We start from the raw sequence: 25,354 nt of genomic DNA on the forward strand, positions 1-25,354 counted from the left end.
ATCCTTTGTGGGAACACTGAGATCCAAACAGACACAGTGAGAGGAGGCCCAGTCCGACACCCACACACATACACATTCACGCATACACACACACCTCCTCCTCAGTGCTCCCATGCAGAAAAGTCCCCAGGGGACTCTACGCCAGCTGAGCCTCAAAAACAAGGTAGGAGAACCCAGCTGACAGCCAGACTGGGGCCGCTCAGCTGTTCGCATGTGTTTATGTCTGTTTGTGTATACCAGTGTGTGTGAGTGAGGGGCTCAGTGTAGCTTTGTGGCTGATGCTGACAGTCAGGGAGGCGCAGGGCACAGGCACAAAGTGAGAAGAGAGAGAGAAAGAGCGAGAGATAATGCCATTATGTGGCCACCGAGGGAGTGTCATGGTAAGCCCTAGTTGATTTATTGATTGATAGGGGTTTTGATGTCGGAGACGAAAGCTGCCTGTCATATCATGACAGAGATGCTCTGAAAGACTTTGTAAGTCAGCGGTTGACAGCTACTGAGATTCTGGTGGTTCAGTGTTGTTTTGTTGCTTTGTCGATCTGCATCTGCAGTTTTGCAGTATTTACGAGTGCAGTCGCTTTTCTGGTACTTTTCATCTGCTGTAGTAGGCCTTACAACTTCTCTGTGAGCTCTCTCTTCCCTTCAATCAACCTTCTCGGCATCACAGGTTTTGTATTCTCCTGTTCACTGCTCTTAAAATGCCAGCGTAGTGCTCCTGAGGCCCTGACTCAAGTTCCACCTGAGAAAATGACTAATATAAGTGATTGACGGCCCTGAAGGGATAAAAGTGCCCATTTAGCAAACTTGCTGTACCCCAGGAAAAAAGGGAGAAAGGCTAGACACAGTTACTCCCAGAGCAGGAGCGTAAAGGAGAGAAGAAATGAAGTTTTCAGCAGCAGATCGATTCCTGAATGCTTGTCTCATGCATTTTACAGAGGAGCTAAATGCCACTTACAGAATAATGCGGCACTGTGGGTCAGAGCTGAGCGCTTCATCTTGTGCTGGGATTTGAGGGCACTTTGTACAAAACATTCTCAAAGACTTAAGTAAATCTGCCTGATTGTGTCACAGGACTCAAAGAAAAGCTGTACTTAAACCATTTGAGGCTTTATGAGTCTGAACCCCTTTTTAATAATGTGCAAAAAAAAAAAAATACTCCACAGCAGCCCAACTAATCTCATAGTCTCATAGTTCACAAAACTAATCTCTCGTTCCTTCTCTGCACTCTGTCCTCGTCTCCTCTGCAGAAGCCAAGACAGTGCTGATACCATGGAGACAGAGCCAAGCCTTCCGGCGGATACGCCGAGAGCCTCCATGCCGGACGAGCTGTGCCATCCTTATTCCAAATTCTCCGACTGGAAGTTCAAGCTCTTCCGGGTGCGGTCCATGGAGAAGGCGCCCTTGCCCAGTGAACCTCCCTTGGAGAAGGAAGCGCAGCTGAGGGTGGATGTGCAGGGGGATGCCGGGGGCCTTCCTGGGAGTGTTATGAAGCTCTGTTTGGGGGGCAAGAGCAAGGAGAATGTGGAGGGGGCTGGCAGGCGTGTGGATCTCAAGCTTCAGGAGATTGACACACACATGAACCATCTCAGGTAAGCTGCAGATGTATTGTTTGGTTTGTTAGAGTATGGGTGAGGTAATGACTGTGAAATAATCATCATTCCCCCTCATTCCTCGTCCTCCCTAACCTCATCCATTTTTTAAGAGAAACAAAATATCAAAATACAGCATAATAGCATTTTTCATTTTGCTATTTTTGTTATTGTCACTGTCTTGTTTTAGGTCAGTTCTGTAAGTGCAGGGTTGTGGTGAAACACCACTCTCCATACAATGAATTGATTCCAGTGCTGTCCTACAGTAACACTGCATATTTTGGTGTTTTGCTGATCCAACTAATCAGCTAACAAGCAATTCTTGGCCAGGACCAGCCAATGGGTCCAAATCATTATCATTATCATTATTATATACTTCTATTATATACTTCTATAACTGAGTCAGTTTGCATTGATTCCATGTAGTTACTTAATAATACGCCTTTAGATGTATTAACACTGCAAAACTGTTAACCTACATAAGTAGGCAGAGTACAAAATAATTCATATATTGAATGTCCTCCATTTTTTTCAGTTTCTAAACTTATGGAATTGTATATCATATTTCATATAATTAAGTCAATGCAATAAAACCTTTGAAGTATATACTACTCAAACCTATTTGTGACTACTTAAATACTGTGTAACAGCTGATTAACAGACTACTCCAAAAGTTATAAACTATTGGCTTTAAAATGACCTCAACCACTCATTTCAGGAGAATACATTGGTTTTATGTATTTGTACCAGTCTATTCAGAAACTGTTCAGAGTGAAATGTTTACCTTTATGTTAGGGTTAATATAGGCTAACTTGATCATGCATTGTAAAAAATGGTTCATCAGTTCAACATAAAAAATATTTAATGTGCTATTTAGGCAATTATCTAGTTTTATTAAAAAAATAATTCGAGTGATTCTTGAGTTGAATAAAACTAGTAGCTTGCCTGTTACCACATGAGGCAACTCTTTTTAGGGTGAACTGACAAACCAGTGTGGTAAACATAACATCTACTTATAAAATGCATCCAAACCTAAAATTTACTATGGAGATAACATGTAAACCCATAACTGATCCCTCAAATGGCCATAGAAGTTTTATAACATACTTCTATAACCTAAGAATAGCTCAACCAGTTTACACTCAAGTCCCTGTATTTACAGAATAATAAGCCTTAGTATGTAATAAGCCTGGGATTTTAGGGGGGATTTAACTTCATTTGTAAATAATTAATTTAAAAAAGCAAATTTAATTAACAGACACCAACAAAATCACAAAGAATGCTATAAAGCTCCACCTTCTCTATTATAATCAAAACTCTACAACATCATAAGTTACCAGTTTTCTAAGTTAAAAATGAAGTTGGGATTGTTAGGTACACTTGATACTTTTACTTTTGCTTTAGTATAACTGTTGCATATGTTTCATTTACTCAATTCAATTAATGAATTTGAACTTTGGGGTTCAAAGTGGAATTTAAAGGATTTAAAAGACTAGGGCAGGGAACAGCTGGTTAAAGGGTTAGTTAAACACCTAAATATGCATGAACACAAATGTTTTGTATTTAAATGAACCCAGATAATATTTTTCCTATTTTTCAGGTCTTTATGTCGCTTATGTGGCATGATTCTCAGGAAAGCCAAAGGCCCAGAGCATGAAGTCCAGGGAAACTTGGATGAGTCCAGCAAGTGTGCCCTGCGTAGGATGGGTTGCAAGGCTTCTAGCTGGTCTGAAGTCATTCTGAAGGTGTTTAAAGTGGATGTGAGTGGAGACATGGAAACCATCCACCCCTCAATGTTCTGTCACCGATGCTGGACAGTAGCCATGAGAGGAGGGGGGTTCTGTAGCTTTACTAGAACACGGGTCCCTGTGTGGAAGCCTCATACCTCACATTGCCTGCTCTGCTTCCCCAAGAGACTCATACTTCAGAGGAGGGGAAGGAAGAGAAGCAAACCACTACGTAGTGCACATTGCCTGCCCAAGAGGACCAAGAGAGACTCTTCAACACCCACGGGGGGCAACAGAGTGTGGAGACAGACCACAGACAACTCAGAAGCATTTGGCTTGAGGTCATGGGTAAAACCAGCTGCTCAGAAAACCCTTTGGGTAAAGAATATAACTCGCTGTCAGAAAGACCACCTAAGCTATCAGCTACTCCCTGGCGATCTCCCAAAAGACTTTGTGAATGGTGTTACCTGCCAGGTGTGTGAGCACCTGCTCTCTGACCCGGTCCAGTCCCCGTGCCTTCACCTCTTCTGTCGCACCTGCATCCAGAAATACAGCCAATCTTTGGGTCCCCAGTGTCCATCCTGTGGCATCCTTTTTAACCCATGTGACTTGACTAGCCCTGCCAAAGCCTTTCTCTCCGTTCTCAACTCTCTTCCTCTGGTCTGTCCAAGAGAAGGCTGTGGGGAGTGGGTCAGATTAGACTCCTTCGGAGACCATTGTCTGAATCACTGCCTTGAAACAAATGACGACGAGGGACAGGATAATCCAGAGCAGAATCTGGATGGCTACCTGCCTGTCAACAAGGGTGGCCGTCCTCGACAGCACCTGCTCTCGCTAACACGAAGAGCGCAGAAGCACAGGTTGAGAGAGCTGAAGAGTCAGGTGAAGGTATTCGCTGACAAGGAGGAGGGTGGAGATGTGAAGGCCGTGTGCTTGACACTGTTCCTGCTGGCATTAAGGGCTGGGAATGAACACAGGCAGGCTGATGAGCTGGAGGCCATGATGCAAGGTAAGGCTCAGATGCACATCAGCAGGCCAAACTACAAGCTATTAAAACAGTGTCATTTTATAATATCTCAACTATCGTGCATAATATTTCAGTTTTTACAATGCGTTAAGTACAAAACAGCAGTAAGCAATAAAAATCCCCCAATGATTGGCTCATAAAATGATAAGCATAATACAATGAAAACAAAAACACTTCATTAAAAATGAATGAGCCCAATGTTGTATGTAAAAAATCAGTCTGAAACCCAATAGTTTGTCATGCTCAGTCAGGCCCAGGTTGGTAGCACACCTCTAACTCAAATGAAAGTAACAGGGTTATTCCTATTCTTGTACACTGATTTTCTACTATGCAATACATTCACACAGGATTAATCAAGTTCATGAAACAAATTGAGCACACATGTGACATCGTTGTCTGGCAGATTACACTCAAAAAGAATAATATCAACTCCTTGTTATTGTGACTAACTGTTTAATTTAAATGGGATTGTCACCACCAAGCTCTGTGTGTGTCAATCTAACACACAATAACACCTCTTGTCAAGAACCTGTTAGACTGAAAACAACATCAGCAGCTCTTGTATCTGCAAATGACACAGGCAGTGCTGTCCTCTTCTCTAGAGAATTGGGGCCAGCTGGTGTCTGTTTTCATCACTAGCCAATAGATCCCTTTGCCAGCCCTACCGAATCACCTCTTCTGTTTCTCTAAAATTAATAATGATCACAAATCTAATACTGCAATTAGGACAGAGCTTATACTGCAATTATCATCAGAAATTTCAAATTTGCTAAGGGCTTTTTCTTTGCTGATAAAGAGAGAGAGAATTAGATACACACAGACACTACACACAATCACACACACATTTTCTCTCTCCTCATCCCCCCACTTTATCCTAACTCCTCTCATACCCACACCCTCCAGTCTATATGGTTCCATGAACTCGTTATTTGTGCCTGTGTCTGGCTCACACTGGTTTTGTTTTCTCTCTACCTGCTCTTTCAGGCAGGGGGCTTGGCCTGCACCCTGCAGTGTGTCTGGCCATACGGGTCAACACCTTCCTCAGCTGTAGCCAGTACCACAAGATGTACCGCACCGTCAAGGCCACTAGCGGACGCCAGATCTTCCAGCCCTTGCACACCCTCCGTACTGCTGAGAAGGAACTTCTCCCTGGCTTCCATCAATTTGAGTGGCAGCCTGCTCTCAAAAATGTGTCTACCTCTTGGGATGTAGGCATCATTGATGGACTCTCTGGCTGGACAGTCTCTGTAGATGATATACCAGCAGATACCATTGCTAGAAGATTCCGCTATGATGTGGCACTAGTATCAGCTGTCAAAGACTTGGAAGAGGACATCATGGAGGGACTAAGGGAAAGAGGGTTGGATGACAGCACTTGCACTTCAGGTTTCAGTGTGGTGATCAAAGAGTCATGTGACGGCATGGGAGATGTCAGTGAGAAGCATGGAGGAGGGCCAGCTGTTCCGGAGAAGGCGGTGAGGTTCTCTTTTACAGTGATGTCCATCACGGTTCAAGTGGAAGGTGAGGAAGAAGCAGTCACAATCTTCCAGGAGCAAAAACCCAACTCAGAGCTCTCCTGCAGGCCCCTGTGCCTGATGTTTGTGGATGAGTCTGATCACGAGATGCTGACTGCCATCTTGGGTCCTGTAGTGGCAGAACGTAAAGCTATGAAGGAGAGTCGCCTCATTTTGTCCATAGGTGGGCTTCTTCGTTCCTTTCGCTTTTACTTCCGAGGCACAGGCTACGATGAGAAGATGGTGAGAGAAATGGAAGGGTTGGAGGCTTCAGGCTCCACTTACATCTGCACTCTGTGTGACTCCACACGAGCTGAAGCCTCTCAGAACATGGTGCTGCACTCTATCACCCGAAGCCATGAGGAAAACCTTGAGCGCTATGAGATTTGGAGAACCAACCCTTTCTCCGAGTCTGCAGACGAGCTGCGGGATCGAGTCAAAGGGGTCTCAGCTAAGCCTTTTATGGAGACCCAGGCCACGCTGGATGCCTTGCACTGTGACATTGGCAATGCTACAGAGTTCTACAAGATATTCCAGGATGAGATCGGCGAAATGTACCTAAAAAACAATCCAACTCGAGAGGAGCGTCGACGCTGGCGATCAGCCCTTGACAAGCAGCTGAGGAAGAAGATGAAGCTGAAGCCAGTGATGAGGATGAATGGAAACTACGCCCGGCGGCTGATGACCCGTGAGGCCATGGAGGTGGTGTGTGAGCTGGTTCCTTCAGAGGAGCGTCGCAAGGCCCTGAGAGAACTGATGGAGCTGTATCTCCAGATGAAGCCCGTGTGGCGCTCCACCTGCCCAGCCAGAGACTGCCCTGATCAACTCTGCCGTTACAGCTTCAACTCCCAACGCTTTGCTGAACTCCTGTCCACCACATTCAAATACCGTTACGATGGCAAGATTACCAACTACCTCCACAAGACTTTGGCCCACGTGCCTGAGATTGTGGAACGAGATGGCTCAATTGGTGCTTGGGCCAGCGAGGGGAATGAGTCTGGGAACAAGCTTTTCCGCCGCTTCCGTAAAATGAACGCCAGGCAGTCCAAGACATTTGAGTTAGAAGACATACTAAAACACCACTGGCTATACACATCCAAGTACCTGCAGAAGTTCATGGAGGCTCACAAGAATTCTGCCAAAGCACTGCAAGCCACCATCAACCCAGAGGAATGCCCAGATGACTTGGATATGGCAGACATACCAGACTTTTGAAAGTCTGAGGGTTGTAGGGGTACTTTGACTTTAATATACTTGGACATTTCCTTACTTGACTTTTTTATGGGTGTCTTGATATGACACTTCTCAAATAACTGACTTTTCTCTTCAGATAAGCTTTAACACCATGTTGAATTACTTTATTGATTACCCTTTATCATTTTATATGCTTGTCTTTAAAGTTGGTGTCATTTTTTTTCATGGCTGAGATAAGATTAGGAGGGAATGGCTATTCTTTCTTCTCAGGGTTTGCAGGCAAATTTTTGTATTTCATCCTCGGCTGCTGGTGAAATATGGGATAGTTTATTGTATTACTGGGTTATGACACATTCATGAATTTATACAGAAGGATTATTTATGGAACCAGATGAAAGCACTGTAAGTCACAGAAGGGGAATTGCTTTAAAAGAGCCCCGTTTATGATTGCTGTATTAATTTATCACAGAGGGCAGAGACAAAATGGAATTAGGAAAACTCAAACTGCTTCAGTTTCAGAAGAGCTAGTGAAAAGGATTACTTTAGTGTCATATATCAGAGACCTCTTGAAAAATAGCAGCGGAGCAAAAATGACTTTGAACGACCCCATACTGCATATTTACACGTTTGCACATTGCAGGAGACACGCTATTATTCTACCTCCGTTTTTAATCATCTTGAGATTTTGCACCCACCTGAACACTTAGCATTAATGCAGAGGAGACAGTCAGATAAAACCACTATGCTATATCACAGTGCTCTTTTTTCACTGTTCATTTTTCATTGTTCATTATAACATACTTGTTTTGTGTCATCTGTCTGATTGATTGATTGATTTGTTATTTGACTTTATTTACTTGTTTGACTTTATTTACTTTACTTGATTAATTGATTACAGCTCAGCTCATTATGCAATATAGGTACTTTAATGGTATGTTTAGTTGATTTATTGATTGATTAAGTTGTTTTAATATACAACATTATGTACTTTATTGATATCTTTGCTTGGTTGATTGATTGATTGATTGATTGATTGATTGATATTATTTCAATACCCAGCATAATGTAACCATTGAACCTGTTATTATGAGCCAAAATGAATGAGCAATTTGTGGAAATGCAGTTTATTGTTATTCATTTTGATAGGTTGTTGTTACTGACATGTGACATGCTGTCAGCTCTAATGTACTTTTTACATGTGGACGTATCTGTTTGTTAAATGATGGACATGGTTTGTGTAAAAAAGACTCTGATTATATGGCTGTTGGCCAAGAGCCTCAGCTATGTTTATGTCAATTTTTTAAGTGTGTCATAATTTGAAACAAAACACTTTCATGCACAATTTATACACACATTTTCATTGCAGTTTGTTGATTTGCACACAAATACTGTTCTCTCTCCAGTTTTCTTTCTTATGAGAGCGTAAATGTGACTGCTTTAACACAAATTCATTGATCTTGTTCAGAATGTCAATGAAGTGTTTCATACATATTCACTTTAAAACAGTTTTTGACATAATTGTTAAATGTGTTCATGATTAATAAAATGCATTGTAATAAAATAAGTTGCAGCATTATTGTCTTCCAAAAAACATCTTCATTTATTATCTTCAGAAACACAAGTGATCAATTTTTATTATTCTTTTTATTTCAAATCACTCAAGAAATACATTTTCCAAGCATTTATTCTCCATAACACTGGAATTATATTATCATAACCTGAAGAAACATTATTACGCAACACTAAGTCAAGTTTAAGGTACTTAGCAAATAGCACTTAATTGCAGGTATTTATAGGTATTATAGGAGTAGGCATCATAGTCATTCAGCAAGTAGCACATAATTGTCTGAACATTCATTTCTGGCTCTGACATATAACCAATGAAGCAAGAACAGCTCAGTCAAACAGTCTCCTGAGGAAACTTTTCTTGGCTGGAGTCATTTTCAGCATGATAGGGGCTTTGCGGTGCATTGTCTTCATTGGCACTCTCTTCAGAGGCATTGATTGACGTGGTGGGGTCATCTCTTGCTTGGCAAGGCCTCCGTGGTCCAGGCAGTAGTATTTGCTGTTGTCCTGAGAGAGGCGTAGCAGTAGACTCTCGGAGAGCTCCATGCACTGAGCATGCACCCAGTGTCCACCTTCACCTCTAGAACAGAAGATCATGGCTGGTCGGGTGAGCTCAGTGGAGTAGAAAGGCTCCCAGGTGTTGATGTCTACCTGGCAGGTGAGACAGCACTTGATCCAGTAGCCGGTCTGAGATTCATCCTCCTCATCTTCTTCATTGTAAGTGTCTCTGTCTCCATCGCTGCTGTACTCCATCTCATTAGGATCACGTCCAAAGTACAGCTCTTCTGAATCCTCTAGAGGAGCCGAATCCTCAAAGTCTGTGGACTCCTGGCTGCACGTCTGGGTTGGATCTTCCGCATCTTCCTCTTGCTGGAAGCTTACCTGGTAAAAGTAGTAGGCATCTGGAGGTGCAGGATTTCCCTCTGATGGAATAGCAATCAATGCGCTTCCCTTTTCCAGGCTTCCACCAAACCAAGTACGGCTCTGGCTGATCTCACTGCTCCACTGTGGTGGCTCTCGAGGTTCCATATGTATGCCTACATCATCCAGTGTGATGTAGGTGCACTGCATTCGCTTCTGGGAGTCTGACTGGTAGCCACCAAGGATGATATACTCATGAGCAGGACCCACAGGAGTTGCAATGGCGCTTGTGATAGACAGACCATCATTAAACATATCACAAGAGAGAACTGGGCTGCCTAAGAGAAGCTCCACACGCAGCCTGAACAGGCGAGCCGGACGGCAGTCGGTGGAGAGAATGTGGCCACCTAAAAAGTAAACACAATCCTCTCGAGCCAGCGCCACATGGAATGACTGGCCATCCGTGAGCTCCGGGAGGGTATGAGCTGAGCAGCAGCCAAACTCCAGGTCAATGAGGTACACCTGGGGTGGACAGTCCACCACAGTGTTCCAGTTCTCTGTGGTTCTCTCAGCAGGTGGCATGTAAGACCTGCCGCCGAAAAGAACACAGGCTGTTTTTCCCCTGCTGTGAACTACACTAATGGTGTGGCCATACCGAGGCCCTGGAGGCTCTCCCACCAGCTCTTTCTCCAGGCATCTCAGCGTGACTTTTCGATTGCATCCGCGACTGTCGACACTTAGCACGTAGAGGCTAGAGGACAGCTCATTATTGGGTGTCCGGCCCCCATGAATGAGGTAACACTCAGGGCTTCCATCACGAGGTTTTAGATGAGCGATTGCTGGACACCGCAGAGGTGGAAGATAGCAGGAACTGTTGGAGAATGAGATGGCACGCAGCTTGAGCTCCCCACATTTAATACGTACGCCAAAGATGCCTGTTGGACAGGAGCGTTTGGGCCAGCCTTTCTGACCGAAAAGGTAAACGTCACCTTCCAGATACAGTAACGAGCAGCCAGGTTGCAGAAGTCCGGCACAGTTTATAGCGGTCAGATGCTGCAAGGACATTCTTTTGCGGATGTCTGTAGGGTTTAATGAGAAGTAACATGTCAGTTAATTTGATTCACTTTAAATGATCTAAACAATTTTAAGATATGAAACTGCAAAGACAGAACAATTATATAAGCCTGCTCCTTTGGATAGGGAGAGGTCAGGTTAACTGGGACCTCTAGTAAAGTGAGACAGTTTTCTTAGTGGTGCTGTGCTTTGCTGTTTTTTTGGAAAAATCACTTGGATACTGCATAATATTAATACATCTTGTTTAGATGTTGCTGTATGTATGCTGAATTAGAATAACATTTGGGATAGATGTGTTTAACTGCATTTTAAATATAAAAAGCTCAAGGTGAGTATGCTTGCACAGAATTTTCTAAAACTGTTTAGTCAGGCTTTTAGTAAAGGGCTACCGATTTTAAAGTGCTATTTTAAAGTGCTATTCTCTCTCCCTCCTGCCCCACTCAACTTGAGAAGCCACATGAAAAAAACAAGGGGTTCAGATTCTCTTTAGAAGATGAAGTGGGAAAAACAACTAATTTCAGCAGACATGCAGATAAAGACAAACCTAAACGAAACAGATAATACTTCAATGCTGAGTGAGTGGTTTGGATGTTAGCCAGCGTCCCACTTTGCCTGTATTCGTCGTTCACGAACGCATTAATGCGCCATAACGTTTGTAGTCCCTTTCGCTTTAACCTCCCAACCGACTCCACTCAAACCAGAACGCAAAGACATCAATACCCAGGATTCAACGCGAAACGCGGTTGCCTGAGGAACGTTGTCTAGTGGGTAGGTTCTCTCTGTAGCCGCTTTTCTGAGCTAAAAACTGTTTGGTATAGTATATTTTCATTTTGCCGCTGGCTTATTTAATTTTCCTCTCAACGAATGTCTTATGAAAAGAAATAACGCGAGGTAAGCAAGTGACACGGTGGCTAAATCGAGCAGCATTTGAGCCGGAGAGTAGTTCAGTTAGCATGTTAGTTAGCAACATTACAAGCTGCCTGCGAGGATAACAATCAGTTTTCAAGCAAGAAGACAGACAGACAGACGGCGCATCTGTTCTGTTGAAACGGCTGACGCGCAATACTGCCCAATGTCAAAACTAATTTTAATCAGTTACAGATGTGGAACTTTAATTTTAACCTGCATTTGTCTGTAGTTTCTGTAAAGCTGTAGGTTTAGTCAGTCGTACGACGCAGTTTTGTTTTTCGTGCTGCAGTGATAGTCTGACATGAACAACTTCAGTTGTGCTCAGTTATCTGACGACCTTCTGTATGTCTGTAAGCACTAAAACAGCCCCGTTAGCTAAGTTTTTCACCACTCATTTTCTTTGATAATTTCTACGTGCCCATTTACGTTTCAAAATAATGCTAGATAACCACTGCTGTGAACATGTCTACAGTGCACTGCATGCCCAGCTGTCAGGCTAACGTTAAGTTTCTGCAGCTTCCTCTTTCATGTTCTTACCTCTTATAGTATAAATTCCGAAGGCTGATTACTGTTTGCTTGCAGTAGTTGTCCCAACTGTGTTCTTACACAAGAATTGATAGTTAGCTTCCTATAGTTTTAGAGCTCAGAAGCTTGTGAAGGTCGAATGATTGCTGATGAGAGTTTCATATCGAGGTTAACCGGCTGTGAAGTGTTATCTTCAACAGGTGGTTGAGCACAACACACCAGAACCACGTTTGAATGAAAACAAGCATGAAGTTAGCTCTACACACAAGGATTTGACTTGTACCGGCCATAAGACATGAAACTGAAAACAATGAACCTAAAAGAGCATGCACACAGTGCATCTCACTGGTCTGATATTGAAGGGGATTTTTTTCATCATTTCAATCATTCAGAATGATTTAATGTGAAATGATTCTTTGTGGAAAAAACTATCGATTTTGGATTTTTTTTTTACAGTGGTGGTGATGGGAATCACAGTGGATTACAAAGTCTATGACACAAATATTGCCATTTTATTTACTATCCAAAACAACCACTGAGTCTACACCTACAGCTCCTGAGTTAACTCGGACACTGTAAGTCACACATTTCACATCAAACCACACTGAATGACTTTACATTATAACAATTACAACTTTAACCTCTTTAACCATAAAACTGCTGGGCCTGCATGTAAGCCCACACTTCTATTCTTTGCTCTCATAACTACATAGCGTACAGTAGTAAACAAATAAATTTGTAGGAGTTGCTAAATAAAGACTAATAACTGAGTAATAAGCCCAAAGTTCATGGGGATTAATACTACTATGTACAGTTTTATGGCTGAATTTTCATAATCTTTCTAGACAGTCAGTGCCTTAGCAAATCCAGCAGCCTACATTGTTCTTTATATAGATTTTTTTTAGGTTGTTCTTCGAGTGTCTTGCTATCTTCTATATAAGAAAATCTGAATTATAATGTAGAATCTGCTCAATATTACACATTACATGTACTTCATAGTGATCTCATCGACAGGTGGATGAAACAGCTTTTCCTCTGAATTTCAGCTTTGAGTAACATCATGTAAAGTCAGTGAGAGAATTATATTCACACTTGCTCGTCACCCTGAGCCTAGTGAAAGACTCATATATCAGTCTGCTGCATCGCCACTGGCAGCAGAGTACAAATTTATCAAGTTAGCCTTTTTTTGTTGTTGTTGCTGAGGCTGACATGTTTTTTACATTAACCATTTCTGCTTAGCCAGCCATGAAGGAGCAGAATAAGGTAGGGAGAGAGAGGTGGTGAAGTGCACAAGATGATCGAGAGAGTCTAAAAGAGATGGAGAAAGTGGGTAACAGCTGTTAGGAGTTCATTAGCATAATGTTTTTGTGTATTGGGGGCTGTGTGTGTGCATCTGTGTGTATGTGTATGTGCAAAACAAAGAGCTGTAACCACGAGTGCCTGGAAGAACGTTAGAGCTCAGAAACACAAACACTCGAGCACCTGTGTCTCTGCGCTGCTGCTAAGTTGCAGGGCAGGAGAGGGGGCTTAATTGACTCCCCCCAGTGCCGGTCTGATGGGATGCCTCCAGCATTTCAATAAGCTGTAGGGATTTTTTCCATGTGTTTGAAATGCATATACTCAAGCTACTCACTGTGGCTCTGTAGAATGAGCCTGCATTCTCCTGTTCTCAAAGCAGCACCGCAGCCCTGAGAGTGGTATTGGCCATTGCGGGTGTACAGCAGAGATGGACCGGAGGGAGCACTGAGTGAGTAGGAGGTATAGCGCGAGCCTGGGGCCATGCAGGAGACTGCACTGTTTAATTGATAGCACAAGGTAATTAGACTCTAGTGTAGCACCTGTTTCCGTCCCTTGGAATGTCGTGCTACCTGACGATGGCTCCCCTGAAGGAAGGGCTTGACAAATTACACGGTGACAGCTCAGATGTTCCGATGATCGTTTTGTGTGGTCGTTCATTACTCTTTAATGTCACTGTAATCATTCCCCCCTCTTTACTGATTGTAATTGAGCTGAACTTCAAAAAGATAATTTCACCTTAATCAGGGCTAATGTGGCTATTATGCGTATCATTGTGTGATTAAGTGACCTAACGAGAAGAGCAGTCTTACGCTTACTCTCCAATCATCCGTCTCCCTTTTTACTCTTTTTCCACCCTTATCTTTTTTCCATTCATGTAGGGTACATTGTCTGATTTGATTCATTGTACAATGCATAAGGTGCATGATCAGCGCTCTCTAACTAGGTATTTATTTCCTCTTTTCCTCTTCTTTGCTTTTTTTCTAATGTCCTCCTCCTCTTCTTCTCTTACTCTGTAGGTTTAGGGGAATGCCTGGTTTGCAGAGTAACTCTGGTGCTGTTTCTCATGATCGGGCCATGGTGGAGGCTCTCGAACAGTTCTGCAACTCTTCAGAGCAGTCCTATGAGCAGTTTCTGTCCACCTTCACGTACCTGACCACAGGTTAGTACCTCTGTCAATATGTCGATATCTTACATAGCAGAGTCACGTGTCACCTACCCAAAAGAGAAGTTAAATGGCACGCTCCATAGCTGTTAGTAGTTTTACCTTTGTCATTTTTATCCTGTCTTGTCTCCACCGTTTCAATCTCGTAGAGAACGTGACGAGGGGGAATTTGGAGGTTCCTAGGGGGGATAACAGCACCTCTGTTGGAAGGATGAACAGAAGAAACAGGGAGGTTACAGACAGAGGGGTGGATGTGGTGGATGAAGGAGAATCTCGATCCAGAGTGGAGCAGAATCATCACGCACTCACTGCACAGCTGGACGAGGTTACTACCTTATCAGAGTCAAATTCCACTTTGTCATGTCAATTGCGCACATTTGTATAACATGAATGAAACATTGTTACACTGTCTTATGGAGTAACATGAGGCATGGACAATAATTGAAGAGGAATTCTACCAATTATTCGGAATTTCTATTTAATTCAATGTTTGTGAAGTAAACAGAGTTATTCAGAGTGGTTTAATGTGGAGCGGTTCACTGCAATGACTCAGATTTCTTTACAGTAGTGGTGACAAAAAAAGGGGTCACAATGTCAACAAAGAACAAACACAAAAAAATATAGTATTTTATTTAATATCCAAAACCATCAGTGAACCTACATGGGATTTTTTAGTTTTTATATGTAATGTTGATGATCTGAAAGAATCTGAAAAAAAATATTTTTCCTTTGGGGACTGTTTTGCCCTACAGAGCTCTGCATGTATCTCTCTGACATGAATGAATTAGAAAAACATGTATTAGGGAAAAGCCATATGATATAACTGTTGTAAATCAATGTCTCAGGCAACAGGCAATGTATTCAAAGCCATTTCATGTAATAACTTTGTCAGGTAGCTTTTAGGGACATAAAACTCTTCAGTCATCTGGGTCCTATCCCCACCAAATCTGACTTAACTGTTAAATTGTGAAAAAAAAATCAAAGATTGCTGGAATTCCCCTTTAATCAGTGTTCACAGTTTCACAATACAGAAAGGTGGTGAGCAGTAGGTAGACAATATAGGAAAAATGAACAAACATTCATTTTTAGACTTAAAGTATGAAACATGAGAGTAAGCAGTGAAAATGTCTTTGTTAAAGCCAAATCAAATGAATGAAGACATTTCCTAATACAGCTTTGAGGAAGTATAGTACATTTTTAAAAACTGTTCTTTAAGTGGTTGTACCAAACTGGATGCTCCAGCACAGTTTGCCAGATGGCAGCAGTGTGAAGAAGTCTTAGCTGGGATTTGTCTGGTCCTTGATTATACTGTGTGCTGATGAGTGATAGTTGCAACCCAGTGATGGCCAGACCATTTTGACCACCCTCTGGAGGGCCTTTGCGCTTTCACATGGTGCAGTTGCCATTGCAGGTCATGATGCTGCTGGTGAGCATGCTGTGAATAATTCTGGAAGACTGGTTGGATCTTTTAAGGATCTGCATTCACTGTTGCATCTTCTACACTAGAAACTTGAGATATATACCCAGTGGTTTATATCTCTTGAGGAAGTGGATCTTTTGAGTAAGTGGATGCAGCATTGCATCTTCTTAAACAGGGGAGTAGTAATAGGGGGTCTGTGATATATATATCCCCAGGTACTGGAAGCTGGTTGCTGTCTCAGTAGGAAACCTACCCATGTAAGAAGGGACATGATCTTTCCTCTAAATTCAACTTCTAATTCTTTGTTTTGGTCAGCATGCAAGGAGAGGTTGTTATTCATGCACAAAGCACCAAGCATAGTGAATCCTTTCCTGTGGACTGATTCATCCTGATCGGAAATCAGCCCTGCGACAGCAATTTCATCAGTGAACATGGTGACAGTGTTGATGATGTACATGACCACACAGTCATGGGTGAAGAGGAAGAACAAGAGGGGCTGAGTGCACAGCTATGAGGGAATCCAATGTGAATAAGTGGTGATAGACTGGGAGGTGAAATTCATTAGTCTGATGGCCTAATATGTGCTGTATTTACGTGAACATAAATGGTTTGATGTTAGTCTAGATCTGGCAGCATTGCTCGATTGTCATGGTCTGAATAAGGTTTTAGTTAACTTGAGTTTTGCACGATTAAAACATGTAGTCCTGGCCAAAACTGACTGGACTAATAAGATAGATTTAGACATGTGCATGCTTAGATCACTTCACTGACTAATGTGTAATTTTTGTGTAATTTTGTGGCATCCTTCTGCGGCATGGGATGCTGTGAGATGACAGCTTTATGACATCAAAACAAACATGAGTGACAGAAAGCTAAAAGGCTCACACTTTTTGAGGGAGGAAGCAACATCTCTCATGTTAAGCATTTTGTCAGAAATACACATCATGAAATCCTTTCATCTTCACTTCAAGATCCAAATAGAGGGAACTCATAAAAATGTAAACTTGAGTCATGCGTCATCAAGAGTGCTTTTGACATTATAGAGTCAGACTTTGCCAGCATGCTGTAAACAGGACTATAAATGGATTAGTTATTTATATAGTTCTCGGTTTTATTCCAGGTTCTTAGACTAACTTAAGAACTGTCAGCTATTGTGTGCATGTAAATGTAGTACCTTTGTTGAAAGTGGAGCAGAAATCAACATAGAGCATTCTCATTTAGATGTACTTCCTCTCTAGATGGTTCAAATTCAGAGACTGGATTGTCTGTTTATTTATTAGGACGTTGAAGAGATGTTGAAGACGTAAGGTGTCTGACAACTGGCAGTAGGAGTACAGCTAAGCATCCCATCAGGCCTTACAGCTTCAGGAAAGTTGACTCTTTTAGTTTTCTTCAAAGAAGAGTTTTCTTCTTCATGCTTTAGTGTTGCCAGCCCAAAATCCCACAAAGAAGTTCTTTAATGTGTCTAGTAGAGAGACATGATTAACTCCAAGGTAAGAACTGGTCCTGCTCTTGTAGTCTGTGATAGCCTGGGTGCCCTGCCACAAGCACTGTGGGTCTTTGTGGTTGGTCCATTGTTTCTTGACCCTTGTGGCACAGGCTTTTTTGGCTCTTATTATGAGCTGAAGTGTGAATCTTCCCTGCTGTGCAGAGAGCAGCTTTGTCACCTGTCTTTAGGTGACAAAGCTCTCATTGTAAGCTTTCATTGTGCACAGACCTCATTGTGCATCCGCTTCAGGTTTGGTAGTCTACTGAAGGTTTCGGTCACTACTACATCATCAACTTATTTGGATACAGTTGTTATTACTTTTGTCGTGTGTGGAAGCTTCCTTGAACATACCTCTGCCAGCTTTTTTTAAAGTCATTAAATGCAATTTCAGCACCCTAGGGCCACATTCTGATGTGTTTGGTGATAGCTGTGTCTCCTTCATGCAGCATTCTGTATACTGGCAGCAAAAACAGTGATGTGTTCGGATTAGAATGTCCAAGGTGGTGCTGTCGGATGAATTTGTAGGCGTCCTGTAAATTGCTGTAAATTTAGTTCAGGATGTTTTCATTATGATTTGAATAGGAAACGTTTTAACTGTTATCCCAGGCTTATTGCATACTAGAGGTGCAACAGTTAATCAACTTAGTCGACTAAAATCGACAACCAAATTAGTTGGCAACTAACTTAAGAGTCGATTAGTTGGTGATGTCATTATGCATCTTTCTTGTGCTGACTAGGAATGTTGTGACAATACCGCTTACGGGAGAGTTGACGAAAGCGCAATGGCAGCCTCAAGTACAAAATCCTCACAAGTGGGAGAGCAAGAAGATTCATCTCAGTAAGATAGTTGTGCTAGCGAGTTAGCTAATGTTATTTTTAAAGGCTGTCCTACTTCATGTTATGAGCTATAACATCTTCTCTTTCCAAATGCATGTTCTCTGGAATCGTAATGGAGTTGGAATGGAGAAGCAAGTAACTATTATTCACAATGACCCTGTTCACTTTCCAAAACGTTTACACTTTTAAACATTGCGTTGTTGTCTTAACGTCGAGGCCACCGGTGCGTTCAAATTCGGTGAACATAGGAGGTTTCAGGAGGTAGTTCTACGCAAACATACAAAGCAGCTGGACGAAGGGTTACCGTTGAAATGAAACGTTTACACAAAATCGTTCAAACTTAACTAGTCATAGAGAACAAGTTTGCCACAAACGTTCACCATTTTCCCATCCGCTCCATCAAAGCGCATCTTTTCTGCAGTGGGGAGTATCTGCTTTCAGAGGAGAGCGAGCCTCTCACAAGAGCACGGCGAAATGCTGACTTTCCTCTGTTTCAATAAAGACCTGTGATTGTAAAATTTAGTTGCAACAGAGTGTGGAGAGACAGCAGAATGCACACAAAGCACAGACTGTAATGTTTAAAATTAAAATTTAGATTGATTTTTTATTTACTTGATTAAAGGAAAACTGATTTACTTTTGTTATATTTTATTGCTGATGCTTTGCACATCCTTGGTTTTAAATTTCAACAGGAAAAATATATTGGAGTTTTATTTATCTTTTGTGTTAGCAGGAAAGTTCATTACAACAGTGAATTTTTGAATAAGTTATTAATCTTTATTGTCTTCATTTTTACTTAGCAAATACATAAAGCAGCTTTATGCTAAACTTAAAAGCTGAGAGCTAAATGAGAGTTATTTGGTAACATAGTGATTCATAATCCATAATAATCGATCATTTGTTTCAGAATTATTATCAAATTAATCATTTGTTGCAGCCCTATTACATACAAAGGCTTATCAGTAACCACAGGGACTTCAGTGCAACCTGGCTGAGCTATTCTTATGTTATAGAAGTGTGTAGTAAAACTGTGGGCCAACTGGTGGGACCTGGCCCTTTAAAGGGTTAATTAAGCATGCAGGGCCTGTCCAGAGTATTGCACGCTGGCTGTTCCCAGTCCAATGGGTTGTGATGTCCTCCAGTACACGCTGATGCAGCTGGATGAAGAAACACAGATGACCAAGGAAAGCCACAATGTTTGTGCCCCACCTTATAGATCTACCCTCTGTCCTGCAGCTCTGACTGATCGAGGATCGGTCTACTCCCCGTCGCAGACAAAGCCTAATTACCCCCTTCCTTTTCTGTCCTCACACACACAAACACTTTGAACACACCATTCTCCAGCCATTAATGGCTTCATCCAGGTGTGTGTATTGTTCTTGTGTGTGTGAACGGTGCTTAAGGCCCCTCGCTGTGTTACATATTGATCTCTGCAGGGTTCTGGTTAGTGGGGCACTAGTGCCTGTCAATACCATCCAGCACTTACGGCACTAGACACATCAATGGGAAGAATGCTGATGCCATATTTAGCTGTTAGTCTCAGAGGCGGGTAAAGGTGCTCGGATTCCAGTATTGTTCTTGATGTGGTAATGGAATGGTGTCATTGTAATAACATGCAGGAGAATTCAACTCTATTAAGCATTCTGAATGGGCTTGTTGCTGCTTGTAATGCCATTTACTTGAACTCATAAAGTAGGAGTACAGCTACTGACTGTTTTTTATAATCAGTCTGTTGATTTCTGCTTAGAGTAATGAATCATTTTTTTAGAGTAATGAATCAAGAAAAAGGCAAATTAATTTAAGACAAACGTACATATTTAAGGCAAAATATATTATCAACATTTAAAGCCACCTTAAATGACACATATGGTGGAAAACTGATTTTTTGAGATAAAAGAATTTGTAGCATGTAAACATTGCAGGTTTCAAAACTTACCATTCACTCAGTCCAAATGGTCCATATACAAAATATAAGCTGCTCATTTTGAATTGATTGTTTTTGTTATGTCACAGAAACCAACACTTTTACATATAGTTAACCTAGTTTAGCACTGCCTGTTCACATTGAAGTTATAAGAAGCGCTTCAGCCAGATTGCTTTTATAATAAAGTAAAATTACAGTGACAGTTTTAATGGTGTAGGAACAGAAGCAAACTGTTTAAATCTAATGGATAACGAAAGGTTGGAAAATGGTCATGTAAAAATTATTTAAACCTTTTTTTGGCACATAAAAACACACAAACTTCAAAACTGGCCATCAGGGGAAAAACAGAAATAAAAGAAAAATGTAGGATGTGGGCACTTTTAAGAATTTAAAATGTAACTGTATTTTATAATATCTACAAAATGTAAAGCTTGTGTGTTACAATTGAGAAAATTCTTGACATTCAAAAAAAATTCTGAGAAAACTGAATTCTGAAAATCAGAATTGCCACAGAATTGTAAAGTAAAAGCCAAGGTAAGGCCCTTGGCTCTCACTAGAATCTTTTAAATCAAGTGCTTTTCAACGTATTTTAGAGCCTGGGGGTTTCGTGGTTGTTCTTGCTAAAGGCTTCCTGCAGTCTCAGAATAAAGTGGCATAGATGACTATGCCATTCATTCTTTGAGCTATTTTCTCTTCAGGTAGTCATACACCACTGTTATGATCCTGTACCATGCAGGTTCAGCCTTTTTAAACTGTCTTCTGGCATCTTTCTCTTTCTAAGTGAAGTGAGTGTGCTAGCTCTGCAGCAACCTAACAAATCAATAAAGAAATTGTCAAATGTTGTGTTAACATTATCAATGCCATTGATTAGTTGTTACAGCCCTAGATTAAAGTAGCCTTAAAATTGTGCGGTACTGCTTTCTAAACTCTCAGCTGTTAATAGCTTCTATGCTGTCTTTTCTATGTTGCATTTTTCATTGCTTTAGAATTTGGCAATGTGGGAATATGGGGTCTCATTTTTGAATTACGTTGCATGTACCAATACATTAACTATTTATCAGAAACATTTTCAAAATCCAGTCTGCCTCAGTCTTTTACATATGTATTTTGGCCATGTGGTCATAGTAAAACTACTGAAAGCTGCAGTTAATAGGACTCACTGGACTGACACAGCCTTGAAAGCCACCTCCTCATCTATTCCATATCATCTGAATAAGTAGTTATTAGCTACCGTTCTCCTTGCAGGACTGGCTTGGTTTGTTTGTTCTGATTTATGTGTGTATGGCTGTTATTCATTCAGAATGAGCAGTCAGATTATTAATGCAGTGTTTCCCTGGGTAAGCATAGTGAATGAAATGAGAAAATGAGAATGATGTAGTCAAGAGTGTGTTTGTGACTGTATTTGTTGATTCTGTGGTAGTTGGTGCTGGATGGCAGTGTCATAGTAGGAAGACTTGGCCTTCTAGACGCTCTTCCTTCAGATCCACCTGTAAAGGTAAATGGCTTGATGCACACACAGTTGCATATGCTATACCTGTAATGTTTTAATTGCAGATCTAAAAGAACTGTGCTAAAGCAGTGCAGTAGAAAAGAAATATATAGCCTGGAAATAAATGCCCCTATATTTCAATTGATAGGCTTATTCTTCTTACTCTCACCAGTTTGATAACTATCTGGATGACATGGAGCCAGAAGAGGAATCCTTGCATGACGCCTGCCAAGGTACTGTATTACATTCTCTGAGTCAGGGACACAAATTTAATGCATTTCACTGTAATATTTAGTGTATTAAAAGCAAGTATGTTAGTTTCTGGAAAAGTACAGAGGGTACATTGAGGGGACAGTGCTGTGAAAAAGTCTTTTCCCCTTCCTAATTTCTTCTATTTTTGCATATTTGTCACACTTGAATGTTGAATATAATCAGACTGCTTTTAATATTAGACAAAGTTAACCCAAGTAAACACAAAATGCTGTTTTTTAAGTTGATGACGATTCATTTATTGAAAGAAAAATGTTGTTCAGCCCTACTTGGCCCTTTGTGAAAAAGGGCCAAGTAGGGCTGAACAACATTTACCTACTTACCTACTAAATCATCAGTATTGACTATTGAGTTCAGTTTTACTAGCAACACCCAGGCATGATTACTGCCAGACCTGTTGAATCTAAACATCACTTGAACCTGCCTGGCAATGTGAAGCAGGCTACAAGGTCTCAGCAAGCAGCATATGATTCGACATTCTAAAGAGATTCAAATATACATGCAAAACAAAAGTCATTGAAATCTACCAGTCTGGAAAGGGTTGCAAAGCCATTGCTAAGGCTCTGGGTCTCCAGTGAACCACCGTGAGAGCCATTATCTACAAATGGAGGAAACTTTGAGCAGTGGTGAACCTTCCCAGGAGTGCCCGGCCTACCAAAATTTCACCAAGAGTGCTTATACGACTTGTCCAGGAGGTCACCAAAGAACCCAGATAAACATCTAAAGAACTGCAGACCTCACTTTACTCAGTTAAGGTCAATGTACTTGATTCCACAATGAGAAAGACACTGGGCAAAAATGGCATCCATGGGAGAGTTGCAAGGATGCAAACCACTGCTGACCAAAAAGAACACAAAGGCCCATTTTGCATTTGCCAAAAAACATCTAAATGACCCCCAGACTTTTGGGATAATATTCTGTGGACTGATGAGTCAAAGGTTGAAATTTTGTGGACGACATGGCTCCTGTTACATCTGGCTTGTCATAATTGAGAGAACTGTGAATTCTGCTCTCTGTTAGAACATCCTGAAGGAGAATGTCCGCCCATCAGTTCATGACCTAAGCGCAGTTGGGTTATGCAGCAGGACAATGATCCAAAGCACACAAGCCACCTCTGAATGGCTCAAAAGAAACAATATTAAGATTTTGGAGTGACCGAGTCAAAGTATCCCATTGAGATGCTGTTGTAAAACCTTACAAGGGCAGTTCATGCTCAAAAACCCTCCAATATAGCTGAATTAAAACACTTCTGTAAAGAAGTGTGCTCCAAAATTCCTCCACAACGATGTAAAATACTAATCACAAGTTATTGCAAATGTTCGATTGCAGTTGTTACTGCCAAGGGTGGCACAACCAGTTATTAGGTTTAGAGGGGCTATAACTTTTTCATATGGGTGATATAAGTTTTGAATAAATCTTTATCTTCAATAAATGGAATGATCATTTAAAAGCGACATTTTGTGTTTACTCATGTTGTCAGAGCTACAAATTTTAAAGGAAGACGTTCTGGCTAATAATTGCAAATTGTTAGATAAGAATGTTTTTACCTTGTAATCAAGAAACAAAGTTTGTTGTTAATACTAGAAAAACATTACATGTATATAAAAATCAAATCATAACATCCCAAAATTTAAATTTTAATTGTAGAAGTATTTTAGCATGTAAGATTTCATTTCTCATTGTTGAGAATTCAAGTTCATTATAATTGCAGTAACAATTTTACTAACATGAATTTAAGATTAACATGGTAAAACATTTTTGCTATTGTTTCCGCACAAATATAAAAAATAAATTGACATGCAGAAATTTTTATTACTATGGCAAGCCAAGCCACTTTTTTTTACTTCTTATTTTTGTGGATCTCAGGAATTCAGTTTACACATGTGAAAATTACATTTCAGCTAGTAAGTATTTAATTCTTGATAGCAGGAATTTGCATATGTGAAAATAAACATTACACTAGTAAATATTATATTTCAGCTAGTAAAAATTCAGTTTTTATTTTTAAGAAATGAATTCTTTACTACTAAAAATGTCATTTTCACATGTGTAAATTGAATTCCTTAATTAAAAGCATTTGTAAATTAGAAAAACTGGATTAAAGGTTAAAACTGTGTGCTATAAAATCAATTCAAACATGTAAATAAAATCTCAACATGCAAAATTGTTTTAGATTACAAGCTAAACCTACTTTCCACACACAGGAGGGAGAGTCATGAAACATAGAATTTTTAAGTTCTGTTTTAAGTCTGTTTTAGGTACAGTGCTAGTTAAATCTACCAATCTGGAATCCTGCTGAAGCATGTCTTCTTCCACCTCGCGTTCTCCTACAACAGCAGTTACCAGGTTTACTGCCAGAGTGGTTCAGGCGTCTTTTATTTTATTTATTTATTTATTTATTTATTTTTTGCAGGATTCTGTTTTGCTGCTAGTGAACTCAAGTGAGATAAAAATGCAGCAACACCTCACATTGTACAAGCAGTAAAACACACCAGTAATCCTCATTTATGAACGACCAAAGATGTTACCACAACGCCATTTGATCTTAACATCACAGTAAATCTGGCAGTGCATTTTATGAATCTGGCCCTTTGACTTTGGAAAGTAAATTTAATTTAAATATGTTTATATAACTTTTGTACATATTTTATTTTCAGAAGAAATGTGATGTAGAGACAGAATTATGCCCTGACTGCAAGATTCATTAAAATATTGTACTATACAGTAGTAGTAAACTCTAATTACATAGATATACCTCTCAGGTGTATATGTAAATTTTTTTACAGGTTCACCTTATATGTAATATGGTTTAGTGTGACTCGTGCATGCTATTTCTGTAATTAGAGTCTCCATACACCTGATTTAAATATATTACCATGTATTATGCATATTCAGTACATACATGCAAATTAAGAACAACTGCCCTGTTCTTAGAGGGGCGGGCAGTTGCTTTTGCTGACAAGCCTTAATATGCTCAGTGAGCAGACCTATAATGAGCGGGAACATGTGTCAGCCCTCCTATTCATCTCTGTAAGTCTCTGCTTTAGTACTAATGACCTCTAATTAAAGAAAGCCTGGACCACAGAAACACTCCATAGAAACTATATGTGTGAAAGGAAGCTCATAGTGCAGATGATGCCCGTTTTAACCACCAGCCACTTTCTCTAGTGAAGGCTGGACAGTGCAAGAAGGAGAGCAGAGAGAGCTAAAGAAAAGAGGGCAGGGGGTTTTAGTCTTGCACCATTCAGTCTGTGTGCAAATCACAAGATGTTGCGTCTGGGGTGCCAGTCAAAGGCGCTGACTAACAGAAAGGTAGTATGAACTTCACCCCAATTAGCATTAGTAATTATGTAGCTGCTGTGGTGTGTAAAATAAGACAGACCAGGAGAGAGAGAACGTTCTGGAGAGTGCAAAGCTCAGCCTTACATGAAGTACCGCATAATTGCCATTACTGCAGGGTTCAATGGCAATTATGTGG

General features: G+C 40.8%; 3 protein-coding genes across 7 annotated transcripts in view; 2 read left to right on the forward strand and 1 right to left on the reverse strand.

The window, feature by feature from the left end:
• rag1 (recombination activating 1) lies at positions 1–8,780 on the forward strand. 2 transcript variants are annotated; one of them, XM_036575901.1, is made up of 4 exons: positions 1–163; positions 1,248–1,589; positions 3,190–4,325; positions 5,328–8,780. In XM_036575901.1, exons 2-4 carry the CDS (start codon positions 1,270–1,272, stop codon positions 7,070–7,072), a joined length of 3,201 nt encoding a protein of 1,066 aa, XP_036431794.1. In that variant the 5' UTR covers positions 1–163; positions 1,248–1,269; the 3' UTR covers positions 7,073–8,780. The 2 variants fall into 2 exon arrangements, with proteins under 2 accessions (XP_036431794.1, XP_036431795.1); XM_036575902.1 differs by lacking the exon at positions 1–163 and adding an exon at positions 185–380.
• Positions 8,759–12,168, reverse strand: rag2 (recombination activating gene 2). Its single transcript, XM_036575903.1, has 2 exons — positions 11,999–12,168; positions 8,759–10,557 (listed from the first exon to the last, which is right to left on the reverse strand). Exon 2 carries the CDS (start codon positions 10,541–10,543, stop codon positions 8,948–8,950), a length of 1,596 nt encoding a protein of 531 aa, XP_036431796.1. The 5' UTR covers positions 10,544–10,557; positions 11,999–12,168; the 3' UTR covers positions 8,759–8,947.
• The window catches only part of LOC118811589 (intraflagellar transport associated protein), a 20,966-nt gene continuing 6,822 nt past the window's right edge, over positions 11,211–25,354 (forward strand). For 2 of the 4 annotated variants that reach the window (XM_036575904.1, XM_036575905.1), the window contains exons 1-6: positions 11,340–11,443; positions 12,443–12,561; positions 14,302–14,444; positions 14,597–14,772; positions 21,538–21,612; positions 21,779–21,839. In XM_036575904.1, the coding sequence (XP_036431797.1) occupies positions 12,479–12,561; positions 14,302–14,444; positions 14,597–14,772; positions 21,538–21,612; positions 21,779–21,839 (538 nt within the window). In that variant the 5' untranslated portion in view covers positions 11,340–11,443; positions 12,443–12,478. The other 2 variants (XM_036575907.1, XM_036575906.1) reach the window with 2 other exon arrangements.

This window comes from Colossoma macropomum, unplaced genomic scaffold (assembly GCF_904425465.1).
Source record: "Colossoma macropomum unplaced genomic scaffold, Colossoma_macropomum, whole genome shotgun sequence".
Lineage (NCBI taxonomy): Eukaryota > Metazoa > Chordata > Actinopteri > Characiformes > Serrasalmidae > Colossoma > Colossoma macropomum.

What these genes read in the sequence shown, in the direction of transcription:
- rag1 (XM_036575901.1), top strand. Translation starts at nt 1,270, where the DNA reads ATGGAGACAGAGCCAAGCCTTCCGGCGGATACGCCGAGAGCCTCCATG. An exon ending in ACACACATGAACCATCTCAG is followed by an intron (nt 1,590 to 3,189) that starts GTAAGCTGCAGA and finishes CCTATTTTTCAG; the next exon opens with GTCTTTATGTCGCTTATGTG. An exon ending in GCTGGAGGCCATGATGCAAG is followed by an intron (nt 4,326 to 5,327) that starts GTAAGGCTCAGA and finishes CTGCTCTTTCAG; the next exon opens with GCAGGGGGCTTGGCCTGCAC.
- rag2 (XM_036575903.1), bottom strand. Translation starts at nt 10,543, where the DNA reads ATGTCCTTGCAGCATCTGACCGCTATAAACTGTGCCGGACTTCTGCAA.